Source organism: Trifolium pratense, linkage group LG1 (assembly GCF_020283565.1).
Source record: "Trifolium pratense cultivar HEN17-A07 linkage group LG1, ARS_RC_1.1, whole genome shotgun sequence".
Taxonomy (NCBI): Eukaryota; Viridiplantae; Streptophyta; class Magnoliopsida; order Fabales; family Fabaceae; genus Trifolium; species Trifolium pratense.
The window spans coordinates 40,824,707-40,851,341 of NC_060059.1; the positions used below are offsets into that span (position 1 = coordinate 40,824,707).

A 26,635-nucleotide genomic window follows, 5' to 3' on the forward strand; every position below is an offset into this window, starting at 1 on the left:
ATCAGAAAGACTTTTGATACAAGGAATCAGTCGAGTACCCTTCGTCGAATTATCAAATTTGATACCATAATTGGGTTATAAGGGGGCTGCCTAGAGGATCATTAACATTGGGCTAATAGCTGTTGAATATGTTGTTGTATTGTTGGAGTTTATCCAAGCATATTTAACATGGTATCAGAGCCGGGTTAAGGACTGCAATGTGGACATTTGACCCAGGACCACGCTAGGCGTGAGAGTGGGTGTTGAATATGTTGTTGTATTGTTGGAGTTTGTTTGAAGTCCCACATTGCTTAGGTTCCCGGACGGTTAAGTGTATAAATATGTGAGGGCAACCTCACCCTTTGAGCTAGCTTTTGGGGATGAGATCCAAGCATATTTAACATGGTATCAGAGCCGGGTTAAGGACTGCAATGTGGGCATTTGGCCCAGGACCACGCTAGGCGTGAGGGTGGGTGTTGAATATGTTGTTGTATTGTTGGAGTTTGTTTGAAGTCCCACATTGCTTAGGTTCCCGGGCGGTTAAGTGTATAAATATGTGAGGGCAACCTCACCCCTTTGAGCTAGCTTTTGGGGATGAGATCCAAGCATATTTAACATGGTATCAGAGCCGGGTTAAGGACTGCAATGTGGGCATTTGACCCAGGACCACGCTAGGCGTGAGGGTGGGTGTTGAATATGTTGTTGTATTGTTGGAGTTTGTTTGAAGTCCCAAATTGCTTAGGTTCCCGGGCGGTTAAGTGTATAAATATGTGAGGGCAACCTCACCCTTTGAGCTAGCTTTTGGGGATGAGATCCAAGCATATTTAACAATAGCAACCATATAAGTGAGTTGGATACCACATCCTTACCCAAAATCTTAAGGCATTAGATTTATGAATTATGTTAGTTATATTTGAGTCATTCAAGACACGTCGTTTCCGCTGCACTTAACGGACACGCCACCTAACCACCTTTGTCAATAAGACTTTCGATACAAGTCCATTTTTTTCAAGCAATGCCGGTCACCGGTTCTTTTATGCTCCCTCTCAAGCATAGACTTTCTTTTTATATTCATACTCATTATGCCCCCTTAAGTGAAAACTTTCTTTTTCTTCATGCACTTGCACCACCATTGACCGCACTAAGTGAAACACGTTGCCTGACCACATTTGTCAAGAAGACTTTTGATAGTAGGAGTCGGTCAAATCTTTGATCGAACCATCGACTATGATACCACTGTTGGATCATGAGGGGACAGTCGTAGGATCATCCACATTAGACTCAGAGCAACCATACAAGTGAATTTGACACTACATCTTTCCTCACACTTATAAGTGTTCCACTTCAAGCAATGTGAGACTTAACTCATTTCACACTTGTCACAATAATTACCCCTTAAATATGAGTCATTTAATTAAACTACTTTTAATTAGAATTCTAGATAATGTGGGGCTTTTAGATGTATCTAAAGAGAAATAAACTCAAATTGCACTAAACTTGTTTTCTGGTTTGCAAAACTTTATTCGTGAATTTAGAAACCAACCCACTAGATAACATCTCTAAGCGTCCTGTTATTATTGAGTCTTTGTTTTTTGTTTTTTTTTTCACCACCAGTTGAATTTGGTTCAAGGGTCAATTCTGGCATCAAGTGGTTTTAGCCCCTCCCGATCGCAGTTACGAGGATCGAACCGCGGTCCTCCCTACCAAGTTCAACGTCAATCACCAATAAAACCAAACTAACTATTGGTATGATTATTAGTCTTGATCTAACCTTAGTAAGTCACATAATTTTAATACACATGATTAAATGGTTAGACTTAAAGAACTAATGAACTTCTGTTAATGTCAAATTGATTGAGAAAATTTAAATTGTAACCGAAACAATCACTCACCTTATTTTATTTATCTCCATCAATGTTCCTCTCACCGGTGAAGAGAAGAAAAAGAAAACACAACTCATATTTTATATAACAACCAAAAAAATAAAGGAAAAAACGAAAATATCAAATTAATTTAAAGATAGTGTGGGGTGGTGGAACTGCCCTTGCAAAGGTGGTACCGGGGGATTTAAGGTCCATCTTATTTAAAAAATGACTTTAAGGTTGATGTCTTCACTCACGCCTCTTTAAAGCAAAGTAAAATTGATAGATAACTTGAGAGCTATTTTGGTCTTTAAATGTATGAGATATTACCACTATACTAGTTATTATTAATTATATGTATAGAAATTATAAATATATCTATAGTTGTTTATTTTTTTACTTGGTAGGTAGATTAAATTGTAACAAACGTAACAATGAATTGGTCCAAGTGATAAAGAGTTTTAGTCCTTTTTAAGTATTTTGTTAGGGGTTCGATTACTGACTATGTGTGTGGAAAAAATTCGGTTAGGAGGGGAGGACATACATTGGGTGATCCACAGGTTCCTTGACGGAAATTAATTATCGCTAATGGTGGTGGGAACTTCGTACCAATATCATGGTAACTCAAAAAAAAAATTAGACGAAATGGTAAAAAATCCATTATAAACTCGTACACACGGTTGAGAAATTATAATTTAAACTTCGATCATAACGTCCGACCTAACAATTTTGACATGGCAGCTGAGGTAGACTTATAAATAAAATCTAAATTTGTTGATTTCTTCTTAATTTTGATACATTTAAAAATAAATAATACAAGGAGTTACATTTTCAAGACTAAAATAGTAATTTGACAAAAAAAAAAAATTTGTTGTAATCTCAAACCCAAAAGCAAAATCGTGCATGCATCATCACTCACAATCCACACCAGTAAGGCTGCAGGTATACATTAACGCTTACGCTAAATTTCACCTAAAAATGTACGGTCATAAAATCTGGGGACCCTAGGATGTTTCATATTAGGTATTTTTATTTACTTATTTACTATTTATACCACATAATTTCTTCACCCTGCCAAAATGGGGGGATATATCATTATCATATGTGAGACAAAGACAACAACAAAAGAAAAAGTCCTTAAATAGTTAGTCAAATTTCACAAGTCTAGCACCAAGATTTTGGACATATCATATTGAGAAAGAGGTAGCATTGCATGTCATATGGTCGTGGACCCTAGATTTTATTATCATCATTATATAATAGCTAATGCCACGTGCACTATATTAACTTGATTTTTTTGTTTTTTTTGTTTTTACAAATCAATTAAATTATTTTTTATTTTATTATTATCATGAATATTATAAAAGAAAAAGAGAGTGGCACGTGAATATATAAATATGAAGTGGATGGTATAAAAGAGAATGGGTGAAGTGGGTGCTTGGCGTGAAGGCAATGGAAACACAAATAGTATTAGAGAAGTGGGGATGGTTCTTGTTTGTTATGCCGTGAGAGTTTTACGTTACTTTTTCATAAATATATATAACTTTGAGTCTTTTTTATTTTTCTTTTTTACAATACAACCTTTTTCTTTTTTACAAAAAAATGTTACTTGTGACATTGTATAATATAAGTAACTTTTTTTAGGATACAATGTACTATATATAACTTGTGACATTGTATAATTATATTTTTTTAGAGGAAACTCTTTTCTTTTTTCTTTTTTATGAAATTTTAGAGGAAGCATTGTAAAATAACTTGTGAGTTGTGACATTGTATAATAATCGTAAGTTTAGTCAACAAATAATAATCATACAAGTTATTTTATTTAAAATAATATGATTGAGTTCAATATCTTCACACAAAAAATTATTATAGTTATTATAAAAAATTATTATAATTGATTCAAAAAAAATTATTCAATTATAATTTTTTAGTAAGTTCATAAACTTTTTTGACTGAGAGATAAAAATTATATTTTAAGATATTAAGACTCATTAAAGATATTGGTATTTTACAAAAGTCGTATATTCAATTATCAGGTCTAATATAAAATATTCGAGCATTTAATTTTTTTGACCAAATATTTTAAATCTCGTTTACTTTTCAACGGTGTCATCACATATTGGTAAAAAAATGGTCAAAGTATTTTACAAAAGTCGTATATACTTATCAACACTGACCTAATATGAAATATTCGAGCATTAATTTTTTCTGAACGATTTTGACCAAATATTTAAAATCTCGTTAATCCGTCTAATATAAAATATTAAAACGGTATTTATTTTTTAAACAATTTTGACCAAATAAAATCTCATTTATTTGTCAACCGCGTCATCTCGAACTAGCAAAAAAATAATTATATTTTTTTAAGAAAATTTGGTCAAAAAATATATATATATAAACACTGAATGCTACCATGAAAATTGCCTTGAATAATGCTAGACCATCTTTCTTTCTTTTTTTACAATATACTAGGCCAATTTTTTTTAACTAGAATAATACATCAGTTATATTCAAATTTTGTTTGGGGAAGTGGGGACTGTGTTGGCAAACAGTGGTCATTTATTAGCATTAGGTTACTTTTGTTTGTTTAGAGAGACACACAACACAACAGAGGAAGATGCATTTTTAATTTGATTTAATTTTAATTTAATAATTTCATAAAACAAGGACCCATAAAATACAAACATTACCTTCGGTAAGCTGCCAAACAAGGGCAGCACAGCAGGCACCCTTTCAGCCTCAGCCTCTGTATTCACATTATACCAATTACTACAATGTAATTCAGTATTTACCAATTAACATTGCTAATAATATCTTGATTTTAATACCAATAATAAGATACCATATATTCAACTAACCTGGACTAAATTATAAAAAAAAAAATGCTTGAATTATTTTTTTAATGTTGTGAGAGATAAATGTTATAATTAAAGAGTAATTTTTTCGTCAAATAGATAAGTGGATGTACTAAAATTTTAACTCTAGTCTCAACATATTATATACAATTTTTTTTTTTTTGTAAACCATTATATACAATTTTTTTACTAACCGAATTATACTCATAGTACATATAATCAAGAGTAACTTAGTAAATTTGTCAAAAAAAAAAAAGAGTAACTTAGTAAATATATTTCTTTTCTTTATTACATAAAAATAATAACTAAACAATATACTCTCTTTTTTTAAAAGGAAACTATATCCTTAAAAAAATTGCTTATATATATGAATCTAAAAGAAGTATTATAATTTTACCTTTTTTTTCAGATAAAGAAATAATATTATAACTTAATTTATATACATGTTCAATGTAAAAAAGTAATATTATAATCATTTATAAATGTCATATTGTAAAAAATATTTCATTTTTTTTAATCTTCCAATCTTTATGAGATGGAGTCCTAATAATCCGAAGCTCAATCGTAACCATTTATCGTCAATCACATATTCAATCATATAACTATATTAAAAGTAACATATATTTGATCATCATTTATTGACATGGAAAAACATTTTACACCGCCTAAATCAAAAATAAATTCATTATATATTTTTATTTTGTAAACATTATCTGCATAGAAGGCCAAGCACTAAACATGGATAGTCGATCATATCGTAAGAGTCTAATTCTTTTCACGTGACACAATTTCGATTCAAACACTAAATGTGAATGATCAATCATATCGTAAGAGTCTATAACTCTTTTCACGTGACACAATTTCCATTCAAATACTAAATGTGAATGATCGATCATATCGTAAGAGTCTAACTCTTTCAGCGCGACACAATTTTGATTAAAAAACTAAATATGGAAAGTTGAGTATATCGTAAGAAACCGACTCTTTTCGCACAACAAAATTCCGATTCAAATACTAAATATGGTAAGTTGATTATATCATAAGACTCTAACTCTTTTCGCCCGGCACAATTTCGATTCAAAAACTAAATATGGAAACTTGCGTATGTCGTAAGAGACTAACTCTTTTCGCGCTTTCAATTCAAAAACTAAATACGGTAAGTTGATTATATCGTTAGACTCTACCTCTTTTCGCCCGGCGCAATTTCGATGATAATTTATTAAATTATATTATATTATTATTATTATCATCGTAAGAGTCTAACTCTTTTCGCGTGACACAATTTCGATAATAATTTATTATATTATTATTTTTAATTTTAGTGTGTAATAATGCAATGGTAAAAATATATGATATGATTTTCATAATTTGATATCTTTGTTTGAAGGAAAGCAGCTTATGTTTGTTGTGTTGTGTCTCCACCTCCTCCAAAGCTATGACTTTTGCACACAAAAACACACTCTCTCTCTTCTCAATTGGGTTGTTTTTGTAAATTGAAGATTACTACCCTCTCTTTAATCTCTCCTCACATTTTTCATTTTTATTTCTATCTCATTTTTTCTCAGATATATCATTTCATTCTTTTCTTCCTTCACCAACAGCAACAACACCCTCTCTTCTTTTTCTCTTTTCCATTTTTTCACTATCCCTCTCTTTTTGTTAATTTTCTGTAAAACAGACACAACATAAAACAAAAACATCCTCAAAACCAACATGGGTTTGGGTTCTTTCCTTGTTTTTTCAGTTACTCATCGCATGTTTTTCTCATAGATCTGCCTTGTTTCATTTTCATCTGGTAAGTTTCTTTCACTTTTTCTTCGTTTTTCTTTTCATTCTGATCACTCTTTGGTTTGCTTAGATTCAAAAACTATTAAAGTTTGAATTTTTCTGGGTTTTCAAATTTTAATTTTCGGTTTTGTTTGATGAACATTCAGCTTTTTTTTCTTAATTTTCCCAAACAAATTTTAGGGATTTTATTGTTTTTACAATTATTTTAACCTGATGATTGATAAAGTATAGTTTTTTATTGTTGGGTCTAGAATTGTTTAATCCAGGTTGGTTTATACCCAATTCGGTGTTGCTATAGTTTTTCTGATTTTGGCAAAAATCTTGGTTTTTTTCTCTTTGTTTTGTAGATTACTGTAAAAAGGAGTTGACTTTATGTTTTATTCTTTGTGGGTATTTTTTTTATTTTTCTGGTTGATATGCAAATTATTTTTGATGATATTGAATTGGCTTGGCAATGCTGTGTTAGTGGGTTTTTGTACTGCAGAATTCTATAGGTTTGACTGGTAATGGTAATTGTGATGTTTGGAAATGCTTTCATGTTAATTATCATGAATTTTGTGCTTATGATGAAACTTAGCTACATTGATTATTTTGATGGCTATGATTTTATTATGTTGCTGTATGTTTATTTTGTTATATTGTTTCACAATGTTGAAGTAGAATTTGTGCTGATAACACAAGTTACTTTGTTCTTGATAGTTGATTGTTTTTGTTGATCACTCTGCCTATAGGTTGCTTTGGTTTTCTCATTGTTGTTTCAACTTTCGTTAGAATTTGTGCTGACAACACAAGCTACCAATTGTGTTTTGAGATTGAAAAATGTGTTGTATGTTATCACAGATGCTTCTGATTGTTGAATGTTGCCTTCATAACTCATCTTGAAATGATTATTATGAACTTGGTTTCTCTGATGATCATTATTTGATGTGACATACAGCATTTTAGTGATAGTGAATTCTTCAAGTCGTGTCCACTTTTAATGTTTACTGATCAATTTTGTGTTTTTTGTTGGACAGATCAGCTAAACTTTGTGCATTGTTGTATTGAGGAAATTGTTTCAAATATTTAACTGTATTGAGTTGGGAAACATATACATTTCTCAATGCAAGGGCAGAGAGGCGCAATTGGTTCCTCCTCTGAAACCTTTGAGTTCGATTGTGGATCTTCATCAAGTACTGCTGCAGTTGATCAGCATCAGCACATTTTTTGGAATAATATGCGCACTCCAGCCGAAAATCGGATACCTGAATTTATACTTCCTCCCAGTGATATGAACCAATCTCATGGGAATTCTGTAAACCATGAATGGCAGAACTTGAGTGGATGGAGCTTAGGCGAACCAAGTTCCAGTAATACACAGAATGAAGCTAACAACAATGAGCTGAAACGGGAGTTAGGGTTATCACCTCCGATAAATGGCAATGCTTTTACTGGTCCAAGACTAGAAGAAAGGCACTTCGAATCAACTAATGCATTTTCATTGGATAATGTCAATACAGGTCCTATGTATATGTGCAGCTCCAATTCTCATTTGGTGCCGCAAAGTCTCAATTTAAATGCTGCTTTAGCGGATAATGTTGGTGATAATAATAGCTATCATGTGGAAGTTGATCATCCTAACGTGACCAAATCTAGTGGTCCGCTGAATGAGCATCTTCCACCTCCGATTAGTTCTGGCTCTTTTTTGCTTCCTTCTGCAAGTAATAGCATTTTTGTTGGGGATACTGATGGTAGGCCAGGTTGTTCTCTAGACACCCGCCGTGTGTCTTGTAAAAGAAAGGCAGTCGAAGGAAATGTTGGACAATCTTCTAACGGTGGAAGTTCTAGCTATAGTCAGCATACAGATGGAAGTGCTTGGAATACTCTTCCTACTCAGGATTATGAAGGGGGCAGTTTTAACAGATCAGCACCGGCAGAACAGGTTACTGCAAGACTTGGCCTTGCTATCGGGGGAGGATCTTCTGAAACCATACCTGAATCAACCGTTGCAGGAAACTCAGAAAGCTTCCACAGAAATTTTCGTTTGAGGCTAAATCCTTCAAGCCAACAAATTTCTCTGCCTCAACCCACATTCTCAAACGGGAGTGTGATCAGGAATTCCAGTGTTCCTACATCTTCTCCAATATTGCAAAGGTTCAACCCTATCGATAATCCTGTGGACTTGAGGTCAGTACAACCGGTAGATCTCATGCTTCCTCAAAGCCAGCCACTTCTTGTTCATGTTCCTTCTTTACCAAGGAGCGCGCAATCAGTTAGGTGGAGCGGTGGTTCTAGCTCAACAAACAACCATTCGTCAAATTCAGTTTTAGGCCTAGATAGGGATAATCAACCACATGAAGGAGCAAGCTCAAGAACTATGGCTAGAAACATTTTAGATCACCCGCTTTTTGTACCTGCAAATGTACGAAACGCAGCTCGAAATCCAACAAGACCTTCGAGTAGTGCAAATTTAAGTATTCCAGGAAATGTTGCTTCGTCATCACGGACTGCTCCAAATCCTCCTGCATTGAATCCATCATCTGTCTCGGCGTGGGTATCTCGTCCTAATCCACAGCAGTATCCTCGCAGGTTATCTGAATATGTTCGTCGGTCCTTGTTTTCTCCTGGTTCTGAAGGTGGAAGTTCAAGCACCAACTATTCTTCCTTGCGCGCTCCTTCTGCTTCGTCAGAATCAAGAGGACCGCCATCCGGGACGAACCCTGGATCATCTCCATGGTTGGAGAGGTCAGCTGAGAGTGAATTTGGAGTTCCCTATACCTTACGATCTTTGGCTGCTGGTGGTGAAGGAAGTAGTAGACTTGTATCTGAGGTCTGTATTCAATTCTCTCTTCTCTTTCATTTCAATATTGTCGTAGATGTAAATTTTGCAAAAAAGATTGTTTCTCTATCTTTTATTCTTTCAAATATGTGAATTTGCATTATTGTTGTGTTTTATAAATAACTGTTCTCTTGGAGTTGACGTTCTTTATATTTTGTGCAGCTCCGTAACGTGTTGGGCATGATGCGTAGGGGTGGGAACTTGCGGTTTGAGGTTAGTTTTATTTGAAATTAACGGTGTATGTTGACAATGCACTGATGTCGAGTAAAGCTTTATAGGCATTTTTCTTTTTGATTTATCCACAATGTCATATTGTCTTAGAACTGGTTCCATTCTAGTTCAGTTATGAAGCAAATGATATGTTTACTTGACATGTTTAGCTGTAAGTGTCAAATTGTCTTGGGACTTGTAATTCTGAAACAGTCAGAAATGATGAATGATTGATTAATAAGAATCTTATGGGAAAACCCAAGTCTCACATTTTTAGAGATAATTACCAATAGAGCTTATAAAACCTAGGCAATGATCACCTTACAAGTTGGTTTTTTAGGGTTGAGTTAGGTGTCTGACTCAAATTTTGAGATTATAACAAAGTCTATCCTAGAGCCATTAGTTAGCCATCATTTAGTGGACCACTAGATTTGGTCACTCCTATATTGACTAGAGACAATGCCTAAATAAAGCTTACAGTCTTACGGAGCTGAGGTACTCGTCACCTTACAAGTCAATTTTTTCCTCGTTGGCTCTTCCCTTTTAGACTGAACTGTTCATGTTATCTTCCATAGAAGCTCTGGTCTGTTCTCGTCTAACCTGTTGATCAAAAGTTAACTAAGACTATTGTTGGGAGTCTTGCATTGGATGAGATGAGATATGACCTTAAAATCTATTTATATAAGTGTGAAGCTTCCCTCACCTTACAAGCCGGTTTTGTACGGTTCAGTTAGGCCCAACACAAATTTAAGATGGTATCAGAGCCTATCCAAATTTTGTTAACTAAGACTATTGTTGGGAGTCTCGCATTGGATGAGATATGATCTTAAAATGTGTTTATATAAGTGTGAAGCTTCCCTCACCTTACAAGTCGGTTTTGTAGGGTTGAGTTAGGACTGACACAAATTTAAGATGGTATCAGAGCCTGTCCAACTTTTGTTGGGCTACCAGCTATTGAGTCACTCGAGTCATGCTCCAGCTGTCCAGTCTAGGTGTGTTTAGAGTCCCACGTTAGAGGAAATAATCCGGATAGAAATTGTTTATAATATGACTTTTCTGTATGAATTTGTGTGATGGAATCTCTAGTCTCTAGCAAAATTAAGCTCCAACTTGTTTCCATTTGATTTCTGAGCCTAACTATGACAGTGTTCATAACTATTTATGATTTTGCCCAAGTTCCCTATACTTTTAAAAGTAAAACAAACATTTTCTTCATAAATTTTTATGTTCCAAATATACTCTTGAAAAATACTAGAAATTTGTTAGTCTTTTGAGATCCTTATCTCATTGAACATTGTAATTTTATGTGGATATCATTCATCTTTGTATTTTTTCAATGCACTTGTGTAAGCATGCTGCCTGGAATTCAAGAAATTTTTGGATGTAAAACTAATGTTAGGATGAATTTAAGATCTCTTACAGATAATCTTTGGATTTTATTTCTGCTTATCTGAACCCCATTTATCAGTTTGCTATTGTGTAGTTTTAAATGCTGTTGATATGCTTGTTATTCTTGTCAATTTAATTGAAGGTTTGTTGGGATTTTAAGTTTCTGGGTGTTGGGGGTCATAGCGTGCTGCTGCTCTCGATTAGCTTGTTCCGTGGTTGAAAACACAATAAAAACATGAATTTGTTGTTTTTATCATCTCATTTAGGTTGCTCTGAGTATTTGACTTATTATATTTATACTAAAATCTTGTTTTAAGAGCTGTGTTTTGATTTTGTGATAGGATGTTATGATTCTCGACCATTCAATGTTTTCTGGGATTGCTGATATGCACGATCGACACAGGGATATGCGGCTTGATGTTGATAACATGTCTTATGAGGTAAAAACTAGTTTTGCACATTTCAATGCATGCCTTGCTTATACTTTAAGTTTTGCCATACTTCACTGTATGAAAGTTCCTTATCTTGCAACACTTGTGAATCTAATAGGAATTATTGGCTCTGGAAGAACGCATCGGAAACGTGAGTACAGGATTGAATGAGGAGACCATTATGAAACATTTGAAACTGAAGAAATACTCAGTTCATGAATCAGGTTCTCAGAATGATGCAGAACCCTGCTCTGTTTGTCAGGTAAAACATGATTTTACTTTTTTTTTCTTTCTGTCATTTGCATGCATGTGATGTGCACATGGGTCTTGTTGTTCTTACCACTTGAATCATGTGATGCATGCACAGGAGGAGTATAAAGATGAAGATGATATCGGATCGTTGGATTGCGGGCACGATTACCATACCGACTGTATTAAACAGTGGCTAATGCATAAGAATCTGTGTCCCATTTGTAAGACAACAGGCTTGGCAACATGAGACTTGTGTCTCAAATATTCTATTCTATCTTATTATAAAGATAAGATAAAACATAGAGGTCAAGAAAACTGGCACAATTAGTCAGGAAAATTCTGCTTAATTGAAGTTGAATTTCTGGTGCCTTTGTTACTTATTTAATGGCCATTAAGATTTAGCCAAAATTTCATTATTATCATTTTTTGTTTATTTGGGAAAACCAATGATCTCCCGGTTAAAGTGGAACATGAGATGATTGGTGTTGGATGAAGGAATATTTTCTTAACTCTAGTTGATAAAGATTGTTTTACATTTGGGAAATTTTTTTACATTGCTTATTATACTTTCCTATTGGATTCATTCATGATATGATTGATATATGTGATATAACCTTGTGATTAAAGTGGTTTTGGCGGGTCTCTGTGAGCTTAGTTCAGTTAGTAGGGAGGGACATTGTATTATATATGCAAGGGTCGGGGTTCGAACTCCGTACACCCTACTTATCCAACTTAAGAATGAAATTTTTAGTCATTAGGCTACTTAACAAAAAAAAAGAGTGGTTTAGGGGCTACTTTTCACACCCCCCCCCCTTTGTTTAATAATGGTATTTCTAGGCTGTATAAAATGTGTGCCCCTTTTTTTAGTTTAGGTCTCCTACAGCGGCTATGGAAGATCGTTAGATTTATCGATTTAGTGAGATAAGTTATCTCTCTATCTAATGGTCTCCATAGCTGCTTCACCAAGCCCTTTTTTGGGATTTGCATGTCTAAAGTCATTTAAGGGTGCAACAAGTCTCTCCCATCAGCTTAATGACATGAAGCTTATAGGACATGTTGTGCAATGTTTAGAGAAAGAAAATATTCTCTTTAGGTTCCTCAATAAGCTCTAAGCTCTAAGGCCCCTCCATTTTTCGAAGCATGTTGAGGGGTTTTAGAGCATATCAAGGAGCCTAAAGAAATTTTTCTAAACTGGCTTGGAAATGAAAATGGGCCTAAGGATATAAGACCGTAGTGTATTGTAAGGGCTGCGTCGAGAGAATTAGTTGTTGGAAAATGGGCCTAAGGGTATAAGTCTGAAGTGTATAGCAAGGGTTGCACTAAGAATTAGTTGTTAGCAAATGAAATATTGAGCCCTGCTCAATCCTATCGAGGGTTTCAAATGGAGCTCTCCTCCCTCCCTCACGGAGGTTTCTCTCCTCCATTAGTGGGAGTTTGCTCTTCACTCAACCCACAAATCATTCTAAGACAGACTCCCCGCTCTGCCAATTCATCTAACGTTGACAACCCTAACCATCAACTTCGGTTCGGTCATGCTCTCTTCCTTGCGCACTCCCCTTTTGAGATGTCGAAAGCCGCCAAACAAAGATTGAGTTAAGCTTCTTTGCGGCTTTTTGTAGTTCCTCTCTTGGTTTTAGCTTTGGTGTTGTGTTTGTCTTCATTTGCTTCATCCAGTGAGGGTCCTCAACTCTTGGATTATTTTCTGACTTTTGATAGGTGTTGGTTTTTTTTTTCTTTTCTTCGCTTGTTATCTTTTGGTGTTTGTTGGTGGTATTTGTTCTTTCTTAGCTAGCCAATGTAGCCATGATGCGTTACCGTTAGATGTATATGTTAGGAGCAAGGCTTGTTTGATTCTTCGATAATATTCAATTTTGTACGATTTTCAATTTTTTAAAATCAATTCGCAGTTTTTATTTTGATCAATTTGGGTTTAAACACCTCTACATTATATGACTATATGAGCAGAAGGAATCATCGTGGATTCCAAAAAAGTGGCGGCAATCCCAAAAAGACGTGTTTTTATCCTATCCTATAAATATATCCTTAAAATCTTGTTATGATTTTTATAACGTCCACTACTTAGAGCGCGCAAATAGTAGGTAAAGTGGCAAAATAAAATCTATTTATATGATACGTGGAGTTAATCATAAAATGGCAATGGGCCTTTTTGAAAACTTACTGGTAGTCCAAATTAAGGTCATTTACAGCATAGGTCATCTTTATTTGTGGATCATAACCCATATCCTAAGACCTAAGTTACCTAACCAAAATTGGTAGTTATGAACTCTAGCAAAACTTGACCCCCAAAAAGGGAAGTCTAGCAAAGAAAGACAAAGGTAGGTGTTTTATTTTCTACGGGAAAATTAAGAGCAACACCACACAACACGGTAGCAAAAGTGGCCTCGGGAATGTCACATTTTGGCCCTATAATAAATTTGATCGTTTTTGGTTGGATAAGACTGTGATGATTACTATGTGACGTCTTTGACTTTTTCCTTTTTTTTTTTTGTGTTTTCCTTTTCCATTTCATTATTTTCTGATTTCTCTTCCGATTTGTTTTGTTTTTTCAATAGGGTGAATGTATTCTTCAAAATAATATAGAATGGAAAAAAGTTATCTAAATGATTGAAATAAATACTAAACTTTTCAAGAGTTACACAAATTTTAAGAGAATATTTTTACTTTTGTAAAAAAAAAAAGAATATTTTTACTTTTAATTTCTTAACATATATTATCTTTATGACACATATTAGCAAGACTCATATAAGATATCAACTTGATAAAAGTTTATTCTCGTACCGAATCGGATCACCTCAATATCTAACGTTAAGACAGACTATACTATACAGACGTTCTAGAGGCATAAGAGAACAAAATTGCTAAACTCATATGAAACTATCGGATTGAAGGTCTTATGTAATATTCCTGCACTTGGCCATAAACGATAAGGGAAAAGCTAACGTTTCTAAGCCGAAAATGTCATATTCACAACGCTTTCTTATTTGATCGTCAAAATGCTTACAGGTACATTCCCCCATCTTCGATACCGAGGATATGGATTCCACCAACCACAACAGTCTAGAGGTCTAAGAGCTTCTTCTTCTGAGCCACTAAGTTTCATATCATAATAAAATATATTAGGGTTATCTCTGAAATTGAGTATGTATGTACTCCCTCCGACCTTATTTATAGGCAAAAGTCAACAAAATATTTTGGCCTCAAATATAGGCAAAAGTTATCAAAATCAACTTCATTTAATGTTATTCTTCCAAAAGTACCCTTATTATTTGTTTTACTTTTTAACATGATTGTAGAGTCTCGATGCATAATTAATATATTGTAAGGTCATTTTAGGAATTTCAATAGAAATATCACATAAAATTAAGATAAAAAATGTACTCCTTAATAAGTGTGCAAAAAAGAATTTTTACTACTTACAAAAGAGGTCGGAGTAGTATCAACGAACAACCCTACATTTTTATAAGTGAGGTCCAACTTAATGCTCCATAAAATACAAGTAATGTGTGATCGCACACTCTAAACATATTGACGGTGGTTAAGTGTTGCATACTTGTATGTAAGCTCAACCTTTTTTTTTTTTCTTTATAGGGTTTGTTTGGCAAGCCAAAAAAGCTAGCTTTTAGCTTTTGTCTTATGGCTTATAAGCTAAAAGACATGTTTGGTAACAATCTTTTCAGAAAGAGCTTTTAGCTTATTTTACTGATTTTTAGTTTCTTTTTTAGAAGCTATTTCAAGTAGCTTCTAAGCTTATAGCTTTTCGCTTTTCATTTTTTCTTTCTCTTTTATCCTTATTATTTTAACTAAAATCCACATTTACCCTTTATAATTTATTATCATTAGAATTTAAAATAAAATAAGTAAATAATGTACATGTTTTAACGTTGTTTCTTTTAAAATCACATGTATATAGTATGTTTTAACGTTGTGTTATTATCTATTTTTAAATATGAAGGCAAACATATTATTATTATTTTTTATCAATTCATAAGTACGTACCTTAATGTAATTTTTTGTTGAAACAATGTACCTTACTATAATTAACCATTATACTATATTGTGAATATATTTTATTGTTATTTTTTTTTATAAAGTATATCAACTGAAATGAAAATATTTTTTTTTAAAAAATTCAGCATATAAAAATTAGTTTAATAATAATATTTGAAAGATATTAATAAACTTAAAATATTGTACCAAAAAAATAAAATAAACTTTTTTTTTGACGCAATAAAATAAAATAAACTTAAAATATTAAATTTTAAGTATCTTAAATAGTATTAATTTGATAAAAAAAATTTTAATGAATTAAAGATGTCATTTTATGTCATTTTATACTTATCAGTTGGTTAAACCGCTAATTTTATCAAACACTTCAATCAGCTTATCAGCTAGAAGCCATCAACCATCAATCATCAGCCATAAACTATCAACTAACTTATCAGTATTTTCCCCGAACAGAGTCATAACAATTTGAAGGACCAAATATTGATAAACACGTCAAGAAACAAGAAACAAAACTGTTTCTGACACTGCAATAAATAAATCAGTTATCACTTGTTTTTTTTTCTTCAAAATAAAATAGCATTCATATTATATAGGAGTATTATTTCATTTTATCTCTTCGCACAATAATTGAGACCTTTCTTCATAAAGATAATAAATAATCAGTATACAAGAAATCAAGTTATTTTCAATGATTCCTTCAAAAAAAAGTTATTTTCAATTATATGCAATAGTTATAGTACAAGTAAATCACTCACTTTCATTCTTTCAACTTTCTTTCATTTTACTTTCTCTTACTATCCAAACAAAACATAAATTATAGACTCATACACACATTTGTACACATAAATAATAATTAAAAACCGGCAGTTTATTTCATTTCATTTTAATATATAATAATCAACAATTGCATCTTAAGAGATGAACCAGATAGAGAAATATATTTTATTTTGGAAAAGAATGCAAAAAACGGTCAGAAAAAAACACAGTTAACATAAATAATGTTTTTTCTTGACCAAAAACATAAATGGTGCTTGGATCTAGACATAGCTGAAGGAAAAGGTGATGAAAGGCAAGCTCAATTTGTTCAACGAGAATAACTTGGGATTCAAGTTGGTCTCTAAGGGTGTCAAAAAATAAAAAAAAAGTTGGTCTCTAAGAAAAATAAACTCTATTATTTTTATTTTTGTATTTTATAAAATAAAAATAGTTTTCTCTTATCTATCTCTTATTTTAATTTGGTATAATAAGAATACAGTGAAACTCTTAAGTGAATCATTGTGATGGAGAGAAGATAATTAGTAAAAGGCTTAACTACACATTTGATCCCTTACGTTTATTTTAGGTTTTAATTTGGTCCCTTACGTTTAAAAAGTATCAATTTGGTCCCTTACGTTTATTTTAGATTTCAAGTTAGTCCTTTCCGTCAATTTTGTCACATGTGGCAGTCATTTTGCACATGTGGACTGACACGTGGCACTTGGACACACTGACACGTGTACTGTTCAAACGGTGTTAGTGACAAAATTGACGGAAAGGACCAAATTGAAACCTAAAATAAACGTAAGGGACCAAATTGATACTTTTTAAACGTAAGGGACCAAATTGAAACCTAAAATAAACGTAAGGGACCAAATGTGTAGTTAAGCCTTAGTAAAATGTAGATTATTTTTTCCCCATAAAGTAGGCTAGTGGCTAGAAATTCAGTCATTAAAGAAAATAAACGAAAAATTATGGGTTCAAGCTTCAGCCTCTATATATATAATGTGATGTCCCTACCAAGTACCAAAATGTTTTAATGTTGTTATTATTGAACCTTAAGTTTAACTCCTTCACTTTTATCCCTTCCTTCCATCTCCTAATTCTATCACTTGAACTTGATTATATTTTTTTGGACACAATAATAACTATATAAATGCTTATCATCTATTCGAAGGCATATAGAGAAACTTGTGAGAGGGTATCTAAAATTGAAAAAGAATTAAAAAAAATAACTCTTACACGTAACGAAGTTAGGATCATCTTCATTTCTCAAAAGAAATTAATAATTTTATTTGAAGAAAGGTAATAGTTAGTTCCCCTAACATCATCATTAATTTAAAAAAATTATATGTAGGAAAGAGCATCGGATGGATTTGGGCCCAAAATAGCTCATCCGATAAAAATCGAGAATGTAAAATTTTGCCTCATCTCTGACCGCTTCAAGCTTCAGTTTTATCAGGTATCGGTGGTTCACATGTTAATCGGTTAAGGTTATTATATATAAACAAAATAATAAAATATTTATATTTAAGTTAATTTGTCAATGGGCACCATCCAGACAAACTATATGATGACATATGCATAATTTAACTTTGTAATTATATAGTTTATCTGAATTGTGTGTGTAAATGACTTGCATTTTTTTTCCAAAAGAAAACGATGTTTCAAAATCTAAAATAAAGATAAAAAAGACTTACAAATTCGGTCAGATTCACTTAATGACATGCTTAAATTTTCAAAACTGAACCCAATCATGTTTAACTGTTTTAACCCGTTATTTGTCATTTAGAACTAACCATGTTTGACTGTTTGAGACACCATATTTTATCTCAGTTATTATGAATTTGGTCAAATATTTTTGTTCACCTCTACCTATATATATATATATATATATATATATATATATATCTCCAAATGAATCGCTGTTAATTTTCTCTAAACTTTTTTTGAAACGAATTTTTTCCAACCTTAATCTCAGTGATGCCTAATTTCAATTTATGTATTTTAAGCATAACGTATCCTATATTTTTCGATGACCGATGTATCGCCATATCAGATACGATATGTATATGATATTCATATCATGTGCCAAGAAATTGATGATAAATTTGCAATTGAACAAATGATCGCAATTAGTAAAAATGATCGTCCTCAGGGATTGTTTTATTTCAAACAACGCAATCGAACTTCGAACTTAGTTGTGACAAAAGTAACATGATTGGGGAAATGATTCTTAAGATATCAACACTTCGTAAATTTTTGCTATAAAATGTTTTCGGAATTCAATATGAAAAAGGAGATTGAATCTTCGAAATGTCGTCAAATCATAAAGCTCCAAGTGTAACTCAATTTTAAGGTAATGAAATTCATCAAGTGTTACCATTGAATTAACATATTTGATCTTAACCAATGTAATGGAGGCTGGAAAGTTATCTAATCTAATTCAAATTTAAACTTTAATGGCAAGATTTAAGAGACACAAAGAATACCAATTTAAAACGTTAATCCCGCTTCCACAACACAAACGTCATCCCTCTTTGTCCTGTTTTCTATTTCTAACCTGCTTGCTTGCTGCTCACAGCATACCAAAAAACAGAGAACAGAACATCATCTCTCTCTCTCTCTCTCTCTCTCTCTCTCTCTCTCTCTCTCTCATAATGGCTGGTTCTTCATCTGATGATATTATGCACCAAACACACCCATCATTGGTTCCTCCTGAATCACAAGATTTCTCAAATTTACTATTCAACCAACTCATGGATCCTTCTTCTTCTTCCTCATCTTTCAATTTCTCTGATCCTTTTCCTAATCCTTCCACAACCATCCCTTACCCTCCTTCTCATTTCACTTCTTCTTCAACTCAGGTTGGTACCTTCTAATCTTCTATCATACTAACAAAACTCAAAAACAGAGATTTTTTTTTTTGGTAGATCTTATGATACTTTTTGTTCAAAATTACATTTTGGGGCTATTTCTATGTTACTTTTTGAAATTTAGTTGATGGGTTTTCTTAAAAAAGTTTTTTTTTTTTTTTGGGTTTGAAGAATGATGAAGCTTCAGAGTTGCCATCATCAAAGGCTACCCCACCACCACGGTCTTCTTCAAAGAGGAGTAGAGCTGCAGAGTTTCATAATTTGTCTGAAAAGGTTTCATTTTTTTGACCCTTCAATTTATTTATTTTTGAGATTTTTTTCTGAATTTGATTTGAATTTTAATGAATTGAACAGAGAAGGAGGAGTAAGATTAATGAGAAATTAAAAGCCTTGCAGAATTTAATTCCAAATTCTAACAAGGTATGTGTATTTTTAAGAATCTATCCCTTTTTATCTATCCATTATTATTTTAATTTATCTTACAAAAAAGATGATTTCTTTTGTTTTTTTGTGAATTACTATTATTTTTTTCTTATTGTTCTTGATGTTGTGTTTGTGTTTTATAGACAGACAAAGCTTCAATGCTAGATGAGGCTATAGAATATTTAAAGCAACTTCAGCTTCAAGTACAAGTGAGTTTTCTTTCACCTATGGCAAGTTGTATTATTATTATTATTTTTTTTTAAAACCTTTTGATGCTAGTGTATTTGAATATACTTGTTTTTCCCATCAAGATTTTCACTTAAGATGAACCATGAAATTCTAAAACATGTTGATGATTTGGCATGTGTTAGAAGAACAATCCAATTCAATAGTAAAAAAATACGAAAGAAATGCAAACAAAGAACACACGATATTTGATCACAGAATTCTGCCAATTGTGTCAACAATACATATCTAGGAACGCTAAGTTTAACACTATATTTCTATCACTCACTCATTTTTGAGGCGAAAACATGTACATTCCACCGCCTTATGTGGGATCCATTTTCAAAATGGGACGACCCACATGAATTTTTTCCCAATAAGAGAGTGAAATTGGAAATAGAGTGTTAACATGAGCGTTCCTAGCACTACCAGATACAACTTGTGTTTAAATACTGCGTTTCAATTTACAACATTTCCTCATGGACTAATTGTCACTTTAGTGCTTGTGATTAATTATGCAGATGTTAATGGTGAGAAATGGATATAGCCTGCATCCAATGTCTTTATCAGGAGGACCGCGGCCTACAATGTTTTCTCAGACCGATTTGTTGAATCTTGATGAGAGTAATATTGGATTTCACAATTCTATCAATGCAAATGATGAATGTTTCACGCGGCCTGGTTTTAGTTTTCCAGAACAATGCAGCATCTCAAATCAATCTGTTATTTTACCGTCGATGACAAATATAGCTAATTTTGATGCTTCATCAAGTTTTCAACCCTCTATTAAGGTTCATGTTTGATCAAAAATAATTTTCATGAAAAATGTTTTATTCGTTGGTTTATTGAATTTAACAACTCTTATTTGTGCAATGTGAAGGATGTTTTCTGCAACAATATGCCACAACTGATTTTGGATTCAACAAGGATTGGAAAAACTCCTTCTCCAGATGTGTCTTAAACAGCTTGAATTCACAGGAGACAAGGATTTTTTAGTAATTTGTTCAGATAATTGATCTATATACTTGAACTCAAATTTGATACTTTATTAGGTTGCTTGTGGTACAAATAGGTAACACAGTTTGACACAATCTTTGTGCCATTGAAAACTGCATTGAAACGTAATAGCATTTTATAACTTCATCAATTATTATAAACATGAAGCTAATTAAAATTCTGCAACAAGTAATCATTTACAAGTAAGTCGTTGTAGTATAGTGGTAAGTATTCCCGCCTGTCACGCGGGTGACCCGGGTTCGATCCCCGGCAATGGCGTTTTATTTTTTACTTCGGATAATAAAGCTTGATTATTTTGCTTCCGGTGTATGAAGAACTCTCCTAACTATAATTAATAACTTTTTTTTTTCCTGAAACGGCTAAAAGACAATACTAAAAGCAACTCACATTCGGCACAAGGTGTGCACGAAAATGAGCGGCAACAAAAATAAAATTGTCAAGAGGTTTAAGCACGACGATAGACAAATCATAATTGTTTTGAAATTGAAAATCGATATTAAAGATATTCTTAAAAATTCTCACTCTCGCCAATTTAGGACAAATTTGTGAGAACTTCGTAAAATCAAACATAGCACAATTGTTACCAATACAAATTAATGGAAGAAAATTTACATTTGTGGTGTTATCTCAATGGTAAGAGTTTAACCTTACAATCTTAAAATGTAGAGGTCAAATAATTTTCTCAAAAACACTTGTAAAATGATAGTACCGCTTTAATTAATTAATTAAAAAAGAAAACTTTTCCAATTTTTTTAATAAAAATGGAAGAAAATTAGTAAAAACAAGCTATGAGTAGTCCTCTACCGTGGAGCATATGGAGTGTCATAAACTAAAAGATTTAAAATTAAAAGCATAAGATGAAGACATGCATGCTATTGCTAAGGCAATGAATCATTTTTTTTTTTTTGATCAGTAAGAAAATAAACAAGAAAAAACTAAGGTCTAGTTCTCATGTGACCAATAGCACCACTCAAAAGGGTAATGGATAGGCAATGAATCATTTGAAACTACGTAGAGATCACTAATCATGTTCCATTATTATCATTCATCACTACCCCTACTCTACCCTCATTTAAGTCATTTTAGATGTGGTCCTCACCCAATAATAATAAGATTTCTTCACAATTCCGGAAAATTGAGCTGTAGATATCATTATGACTATGGATTATTTTATTTTTCTGAATCATTATACAGTCAATATTCAAAATAATACTACTACTACTACTAGTAACTTTAGACTAAGCTTTAAATTTTAATGCATTTATTTGTTAAAGCTGTTAAAATGGATGGACTGTCATGACCTAACCGTATTGACTCAATGTAACAATGAATTGAGTAACAAATTTTGAGCTCATATGGCTCTGCTCAGCTCAAAATTTTGTTGGTTCAACATAGAATGATAAGTGACAAATTGAGCGGTATGCTGTATTTATTTTACGAACCAAACGCAAAATGATCATGTGCTGCCAAACACACAAGCCACTACCAGGACCAACACAAAACTGGTTTTAATTACTACATACTTATAATAATAAGTACAAGAAGCATGCTTTGGGATGTGGAGGTGCGAAGCAGCTCGAACGAATGAATGTGAGAGGAGCGTAAAAAGCCTAGCTCCTAACATAGACTGAGCTCATATTTTCCTATTAGGGAGCTGGACTACATATGTCAGACGACTGAACTATAGATTACGTGCTAAACGGATTAAGTTGAAATACAAGGAATATATTTACCTAAAAAACACATACTAGAAGAGTAACGATGATCCTTATCATCTACAGATTTCTCATAAAAGATCACATTGTTTTGGGATTGTCAAAAAGAACTATAAATGGTATATGTTGTATATTATTTACAATGAGCTAAAATCAAACATACAAGTGGAATTAGTCCTCACATTTTTACATAAAATTAAAATATTAAGATATACTTCTCTAGTTTGGCATTGCAAGTTTGTTAAAAAAAAAAAAAATCAATTTTTTGTTAATTTAAAAAGTGTTTTATTTGAAAAATGTGTCCATATACCAGCCCATTTGGCATGAAGTCTGTGGAGGGATAAGGCAAATTATTCAAGAAAATATTAAGTGTGCCCCCAACAATCTTTTGGGTACACAAAAGTATTTTTATTTACTAATTCAACAACCATAGTACTCATCTCAATTTTCAAATTTACTGTAAAGATGATTTTTTGGGTAAAGAAAAAAGTTATAAACTGTAAGGATAACTTTTACAATAGCAATGGTAAATATGATTTTTCCAACAATATTTACTTTTACTGAGATTTAACAATTATAGTTTGAAATATTTATGATAGTCCACCATAAAAATATACTTCTCTTAAAGATCACGCATTTCAAGAATTTCTCATACTCATCGGAGGAGTCCGGATCCTGAACATGAGGAATTTCCATGGTAGAGAATCCTTTCTCCTTGTCGGAGAGTTTTCGGAGAGCACCAAGGGCAACAATAACGAGCAAGAGACTTGAAATCACAAATTCATTTAAATTTTTTAAGGCATCAGGCAAATGATCACAATTATTATATATTTTCAATTGATTCATAGTCGAAATAAAACTAACTAGTCACACTTTAAACCAACGTATTCTACATACCGGATGAATAGTAGATAGCTTTCAAAACTATACTTTTGAACTATTATTAAGACAAAAAAAATCATACAAAAATACCATTAAAAGCATATTGGATTTTCCACCGATGTATAGAATGGTGTTGCAGCTACGGTGACAATAATTTTTAACATAGCTGCAACGCTATACTATGGGTGGAGAATCCAAGTTCAACCAAAAGGTGGGGGATGCATATAGTCATCCCATGATTATTTTATATTTGGGCCTAGATTATCCAAATATCAAAAGCTAGTCCAACCCATATGATATCTTAATTTTTGTCACAAAAAAAACAACTATAATCATTACTTTTGTGAATAAATATAAATATAAGAAAATAAATAAAAGGAGGGGTAAGTGTGGAAATTAATACAAGACAAGACAAGAAACTTGTTCATTGTCCTCTTCGCCATTCACATTCTTTCGAGAGACTTCTCTTCTCTCCTCCTTCTTCTTCTTCCTCCATGGCTTTCCTTCAAGATCAGTTTCAACAACGTCACTATCAAAACCAGCAACAACAACAACAATCTCAGCCACAAACCAAATCTTTCAGGTTATTACTAATTACCCATCTCATTATTTTCTCTAATTCCCAACAAAAAATCAATTTTTTTCTACCTTTCACTTTACCAATCATTTTTTCTTCTTTTTTTTAATCTCTCTTTGTAATTGATCATTTTTCTTACTAATTTGATTTTAATTTGGTTGATTTCAGAAATTTACGAACAATTGATGGTCAGATGTCACAGCAGATGGCTTTTTACAACCCTACTGATTTGCAAGATCAGTCTCAGCATCCACCTTACATTCCTCCATGTATGTCAATTCTTCATTTTTCCATTCAATTTCATCAATTTCTATGTTTTTCTTTAGCTTCATGCTCTAAAAATTGATTTTTTTTGAAGAAAATTACCCTTGTCAGGTTTCTTGGTGGGTACCCTTTTGGTAATTTTGAGTCAAAATTGGTCCTTTTATATTGTAGGATGATTCAATTGCTAGAAAGTTTAAGTCTTTGAAGTAAATTCAGTGTTTTTTCTTTAGAATTTTTTTAGGGTTTTTTAGATTTAATTTGGGGATTTTTACATAGTAAGTTAAACCCTAGATTTTTATGTGTTGTGACTTTTTTGTTTTTTGTTTCTGTGGTTTAGTTCATGTTGTTGGTTTTGCTCCTGGTCCTGTAATTCCTGCTGATGGAAGTGATGGTGGTGTTGATTTGCACTGGAATTTTGGTTTGGAACCGGAGAGGAAGAGACTAAAAGAACAGGATTTTTTGGAGAATAATTCTCAGATATCTTCTGTGGATTTCCTGCAACCTCGATCTGTTTCAACGGGATTGGGATTGTCGCTTGATAATACCCGCTTGACTTCAACCGGAGACTCGGCTTTGCTGTCACTTATAGGGGACGACATTGATCGTGAGCTGCAACAGCAGGATTTAGAGATGGATAGATTTCTCAAACTGCAGGTAAGCTCAGGTTTCGACTTCTAGTTTTTAGCATCTTTTTGGTTATTTGTTCAAGGTAGAGAACTTTCAGTTAAGCTCAATTTATTTTCATTTAATTATTCATTCATCGTGATCCGTAAGTGGACCATATTATTTACATGCACTTGATATATCTTGTGCTGTTGATTGTAAGTGGATCTGTTAACTGTTTCATTGCATGATCTCAAAATAAATTAAAGCCACATGTCACGGCGGTGTTTGGTGTATAAATGTTTTTGTGCTTGGTTTTGATATTTGACATTGCTTTATGCCATTGTTTAAAGATATAGAAAAGATTTTACGTAACATTTTTTCTTGTTATTTTTTTGTTGATTTCGAAAGTACTTCAATGTATCACATAAATACATATGTATGTATCACTGAATCAATTATTACAGAAATCTGATCAAACTTCATCATCTCTTTACTATTGCTGTATAGCAGGGTCAATTATCTGCTTCTCTTTGTAGTAATTGCTTTGAATTTCATATGTATTCTACTTGTACACTACTCATTTGAGCCTAATTTGTCATTTATGAAGAAAGGAAATATTTCTCTCTTATACGAAATGCTACATTTACTTAATTTTCTCTCTCTAATAGGGTGAACAATTGCGGCAAACAATTTTAGAGAAAGTTCAGGCAACCCAACTTCAGAGTGTTTCAATCATTGAAGACAAGGTCCTCCAAAAACTTCGTGAGAAAGAAACCGAGGTGGAAAACATCAACAAGAGGAATATGGAACTCGAAGATCAAATGGAGCAGTTGAGTGTAGAAGCAGGCGCATGGCAACAGCGAGCCAGATACAACGAAAACATGATTGCTGCTCTCAAGTTTAACCTCCAACAAGCATACCTTCAAACTAGAGATAGTAAAGAAGGATGTGGTGACAGCGAGGTAGATGATACAGCTTCTTGCTGTAATGGTCGTTCGCTTGATTTTCATCTGCTCCCCAACGAAAATTCCAACATGCAAGACATGTTGAAATGCAAGGCTTGCAGAGTCAATGAAGTGACCATGGTTTTATTACCTTGTAAGCATCTTTGCCTCTGTAAAGATTGCGAAAGTAAGCTTAGTTTTTGTCCTCTATGTCAATCCTCTAAATTCATCGGCATGGAGGTCTATATGTAACTGCATAATTTATTTCAACACAGTCTAAATCTCTAATTTTATGTTGAAAGTTATGTGTCTTGTGTTGTTGCTTATCATAGTTTTTGTTCCACAATTGTAACTCCAAGTACCATGACAACATTGTAACTATTTGTAAGTTGTATTGTACTGTAATGAACATTACTTATTAAGTTTAGTAAATTTTGGAAGGATATATATTAACATGATACATGTATGATGTGTCTGTTATATGTGGTCCAAAAGTTTATGCTTTTGGAGATAATGGATGCTAAATGTGTGTCTAAATTCATATTGTGAAGGTTATATGGGAATAAAGATGAGTATGTTTGTTAAAGATGTAATGAAGGAAATGAACACATAAATATACTCCCTCCGGTCCTTTTTATAAGAAACACTTTGGAATTTTTATTTGGTCCTTTTTATAAGAAACACTTTGACACAATTCCATTTGTACCCTTATTAAATACAATCAAATAATTCATTAT

The 26,635-nt window shown here is 32.7% G+C and overlaps 3 protein-coding genes and 1 non-coding gene across 4 annotated transcripts; all 4 read left to right on the forward strand.

Annotated features, from left to right (window-relative positions):
* Positions 1-6,072: 6,072 nt before the first annotated feature.
* On the forward strand, positions 6,073-12,131 carry LOC123897689 (probable E3 ubiquitin-protein ligase RHG1A). The gene is made up of 6 exons (XM_045948428.1): positions 6,073-6,494; positions 7,504-9,296; positions 9,468-9,518; positions 11,246-11,344; positions 11,454-11,597; positions 11,703-12,131. The coding sequence occupies exons 2-6, from the start codon at positions 7,590-7,592 to the stop codon at positions 11,832-11,834; spliced, it is 2,133 nt and encodes a 710-aa protein (XP_045804384.1). The 5' UTR covers positions 6,073-6,494; positions 7,504-7,589; the 3' UTR covers positions 11,835-12,131.
* A 6,727-nt stretch (positions 12,132-18,858) lies between these two features.
* Positions 18,859-21,073, forward strand: LOC123897700 (transcription factor ALC-like). Its single transcript, XM_045948439.1, has 6 exons — positions 18,859-19,236; positions 19,417-19,518; positions 19,600-19,665; positions 19,812-19,877; positions 20,415-20,684; positions 20,774-21,073. The coding sequence occupies exons 1-6, from the start codon at positions 19,030-19,032 to the stop codon at positions 20,852-20,854; spliced, it is 792 nt and encodes a 263-aa protein (XP_045804395.1). The 5' UTR covers positions 18,859-19,029; the 3' UTR covers positions 20,855-21,073.
* A 23-nt stretch (positions 21,074-21,096) lies between these two features.
* Positions 21,097-21,168, forward strand: TRNAD-GUC. Its single transcript has one exon. It is a non-coding gene; the product is annotated as a tRNA-Asp (tRNA).
* A 2,722-nt stretch (positions 21,169-23,890) lies between these two features.
* Positions 23,891-26,360, forward strand: LOC123897717 (probable BOI-related E3 ubiquitin-protein ligase 2). The gene is made up of 4 exons (XM_045948463.1): positions 23,891-24,090; positions 24,253-24,353; positions 24,686-25,002; positions 25,623-26,360. The coding sequence occupies exons 1-4, from the start codon at positions 24,002-24,004 to the stop codon at positions 26,148-26,150; spliced, it is 1,035 nt and encodes a 344-aa protein (XP_045804419.1). The 5' UTR covers positions 23,891-24,001; the 3' UTR covers positions 26,151-26,360.
* Positions 26,361-26,635: the final 275 nt, after the last annotated feature.

What these genes read in the sequence shown, in the direction of transcription:
- LOC123897689 (XM_045948428.1), top strand. Translation starts at nt 7,590, where the DNA reads ATGCAAGGGCAGAGAGGCGCAATTGGTTCCTCCTCTGAAACCTTTGAG. An exon ending in GTGGGAACTTGCGGTTTGAG is followed by an intron (nt 9,519 to 11,245) that starts GTTAGTTTTATT and finishes ATTTTGTGATAG; the next exon opens with GATGTTATGATTCTCGACCA. An exon ending in TTGATAACATGTCTTATGAG is followed by an intron (nt 11,345 to 11,453) that starts GTAAAAACTAGT and finishes TGAATCTAATAG; the next exon opens with GAATTATTGGCTCTGGAAGA.
- LOC123897700 (XM_045948439.1), top strand. Translation starts at nt 19,030, where the DNA reads ATGGCTGGTTCTTCATCTGATGATATTATGCACCAAACACACCCATCA. An exon ending in TAATTCCAAATTCTAACAAG is followed by an intron (nt 19,666 to 19,811) that starts GTATGTGTATTT and finishes TGTGTTTTATAG; the next exon opens with ACAGACAAAGCTTCAATGCT. An exon ending in GTTTTCAACCCTCTATTAAG is followed by an intron (nt 20,685 to 20,773) that starts GTTCATGTTTGA and finishes TGCAATGTGAAG; the next exon opens with GATGTTTTCTGCAACAATAT.
- LOC123897717 (XM_045948463.1), top strand. Translation starts at nt 24,002, where the DNA reads ATGGCTTTCCTTCAAGATCAGTTTCAACAACGTCACTATCAAAACCAG. An exon ending in CCACAAACCAAATCTTTCAG is followed by an intron (nt 24,091 to 24,252) that starts GTTATTACTAAT and finishes GGTTGATTTCAG; the next exon opens with AAATTTACGAACAATTGATG. An exon ending in ATAGATTTCTCAAACTGCAG is followed by an intron (nt 25,003 to 25,622) that starts GTAAGCTCAGGT and finishes TCTCTCTAATAG; the next exon opens with GGTGAACAATTGCGGCAAAC.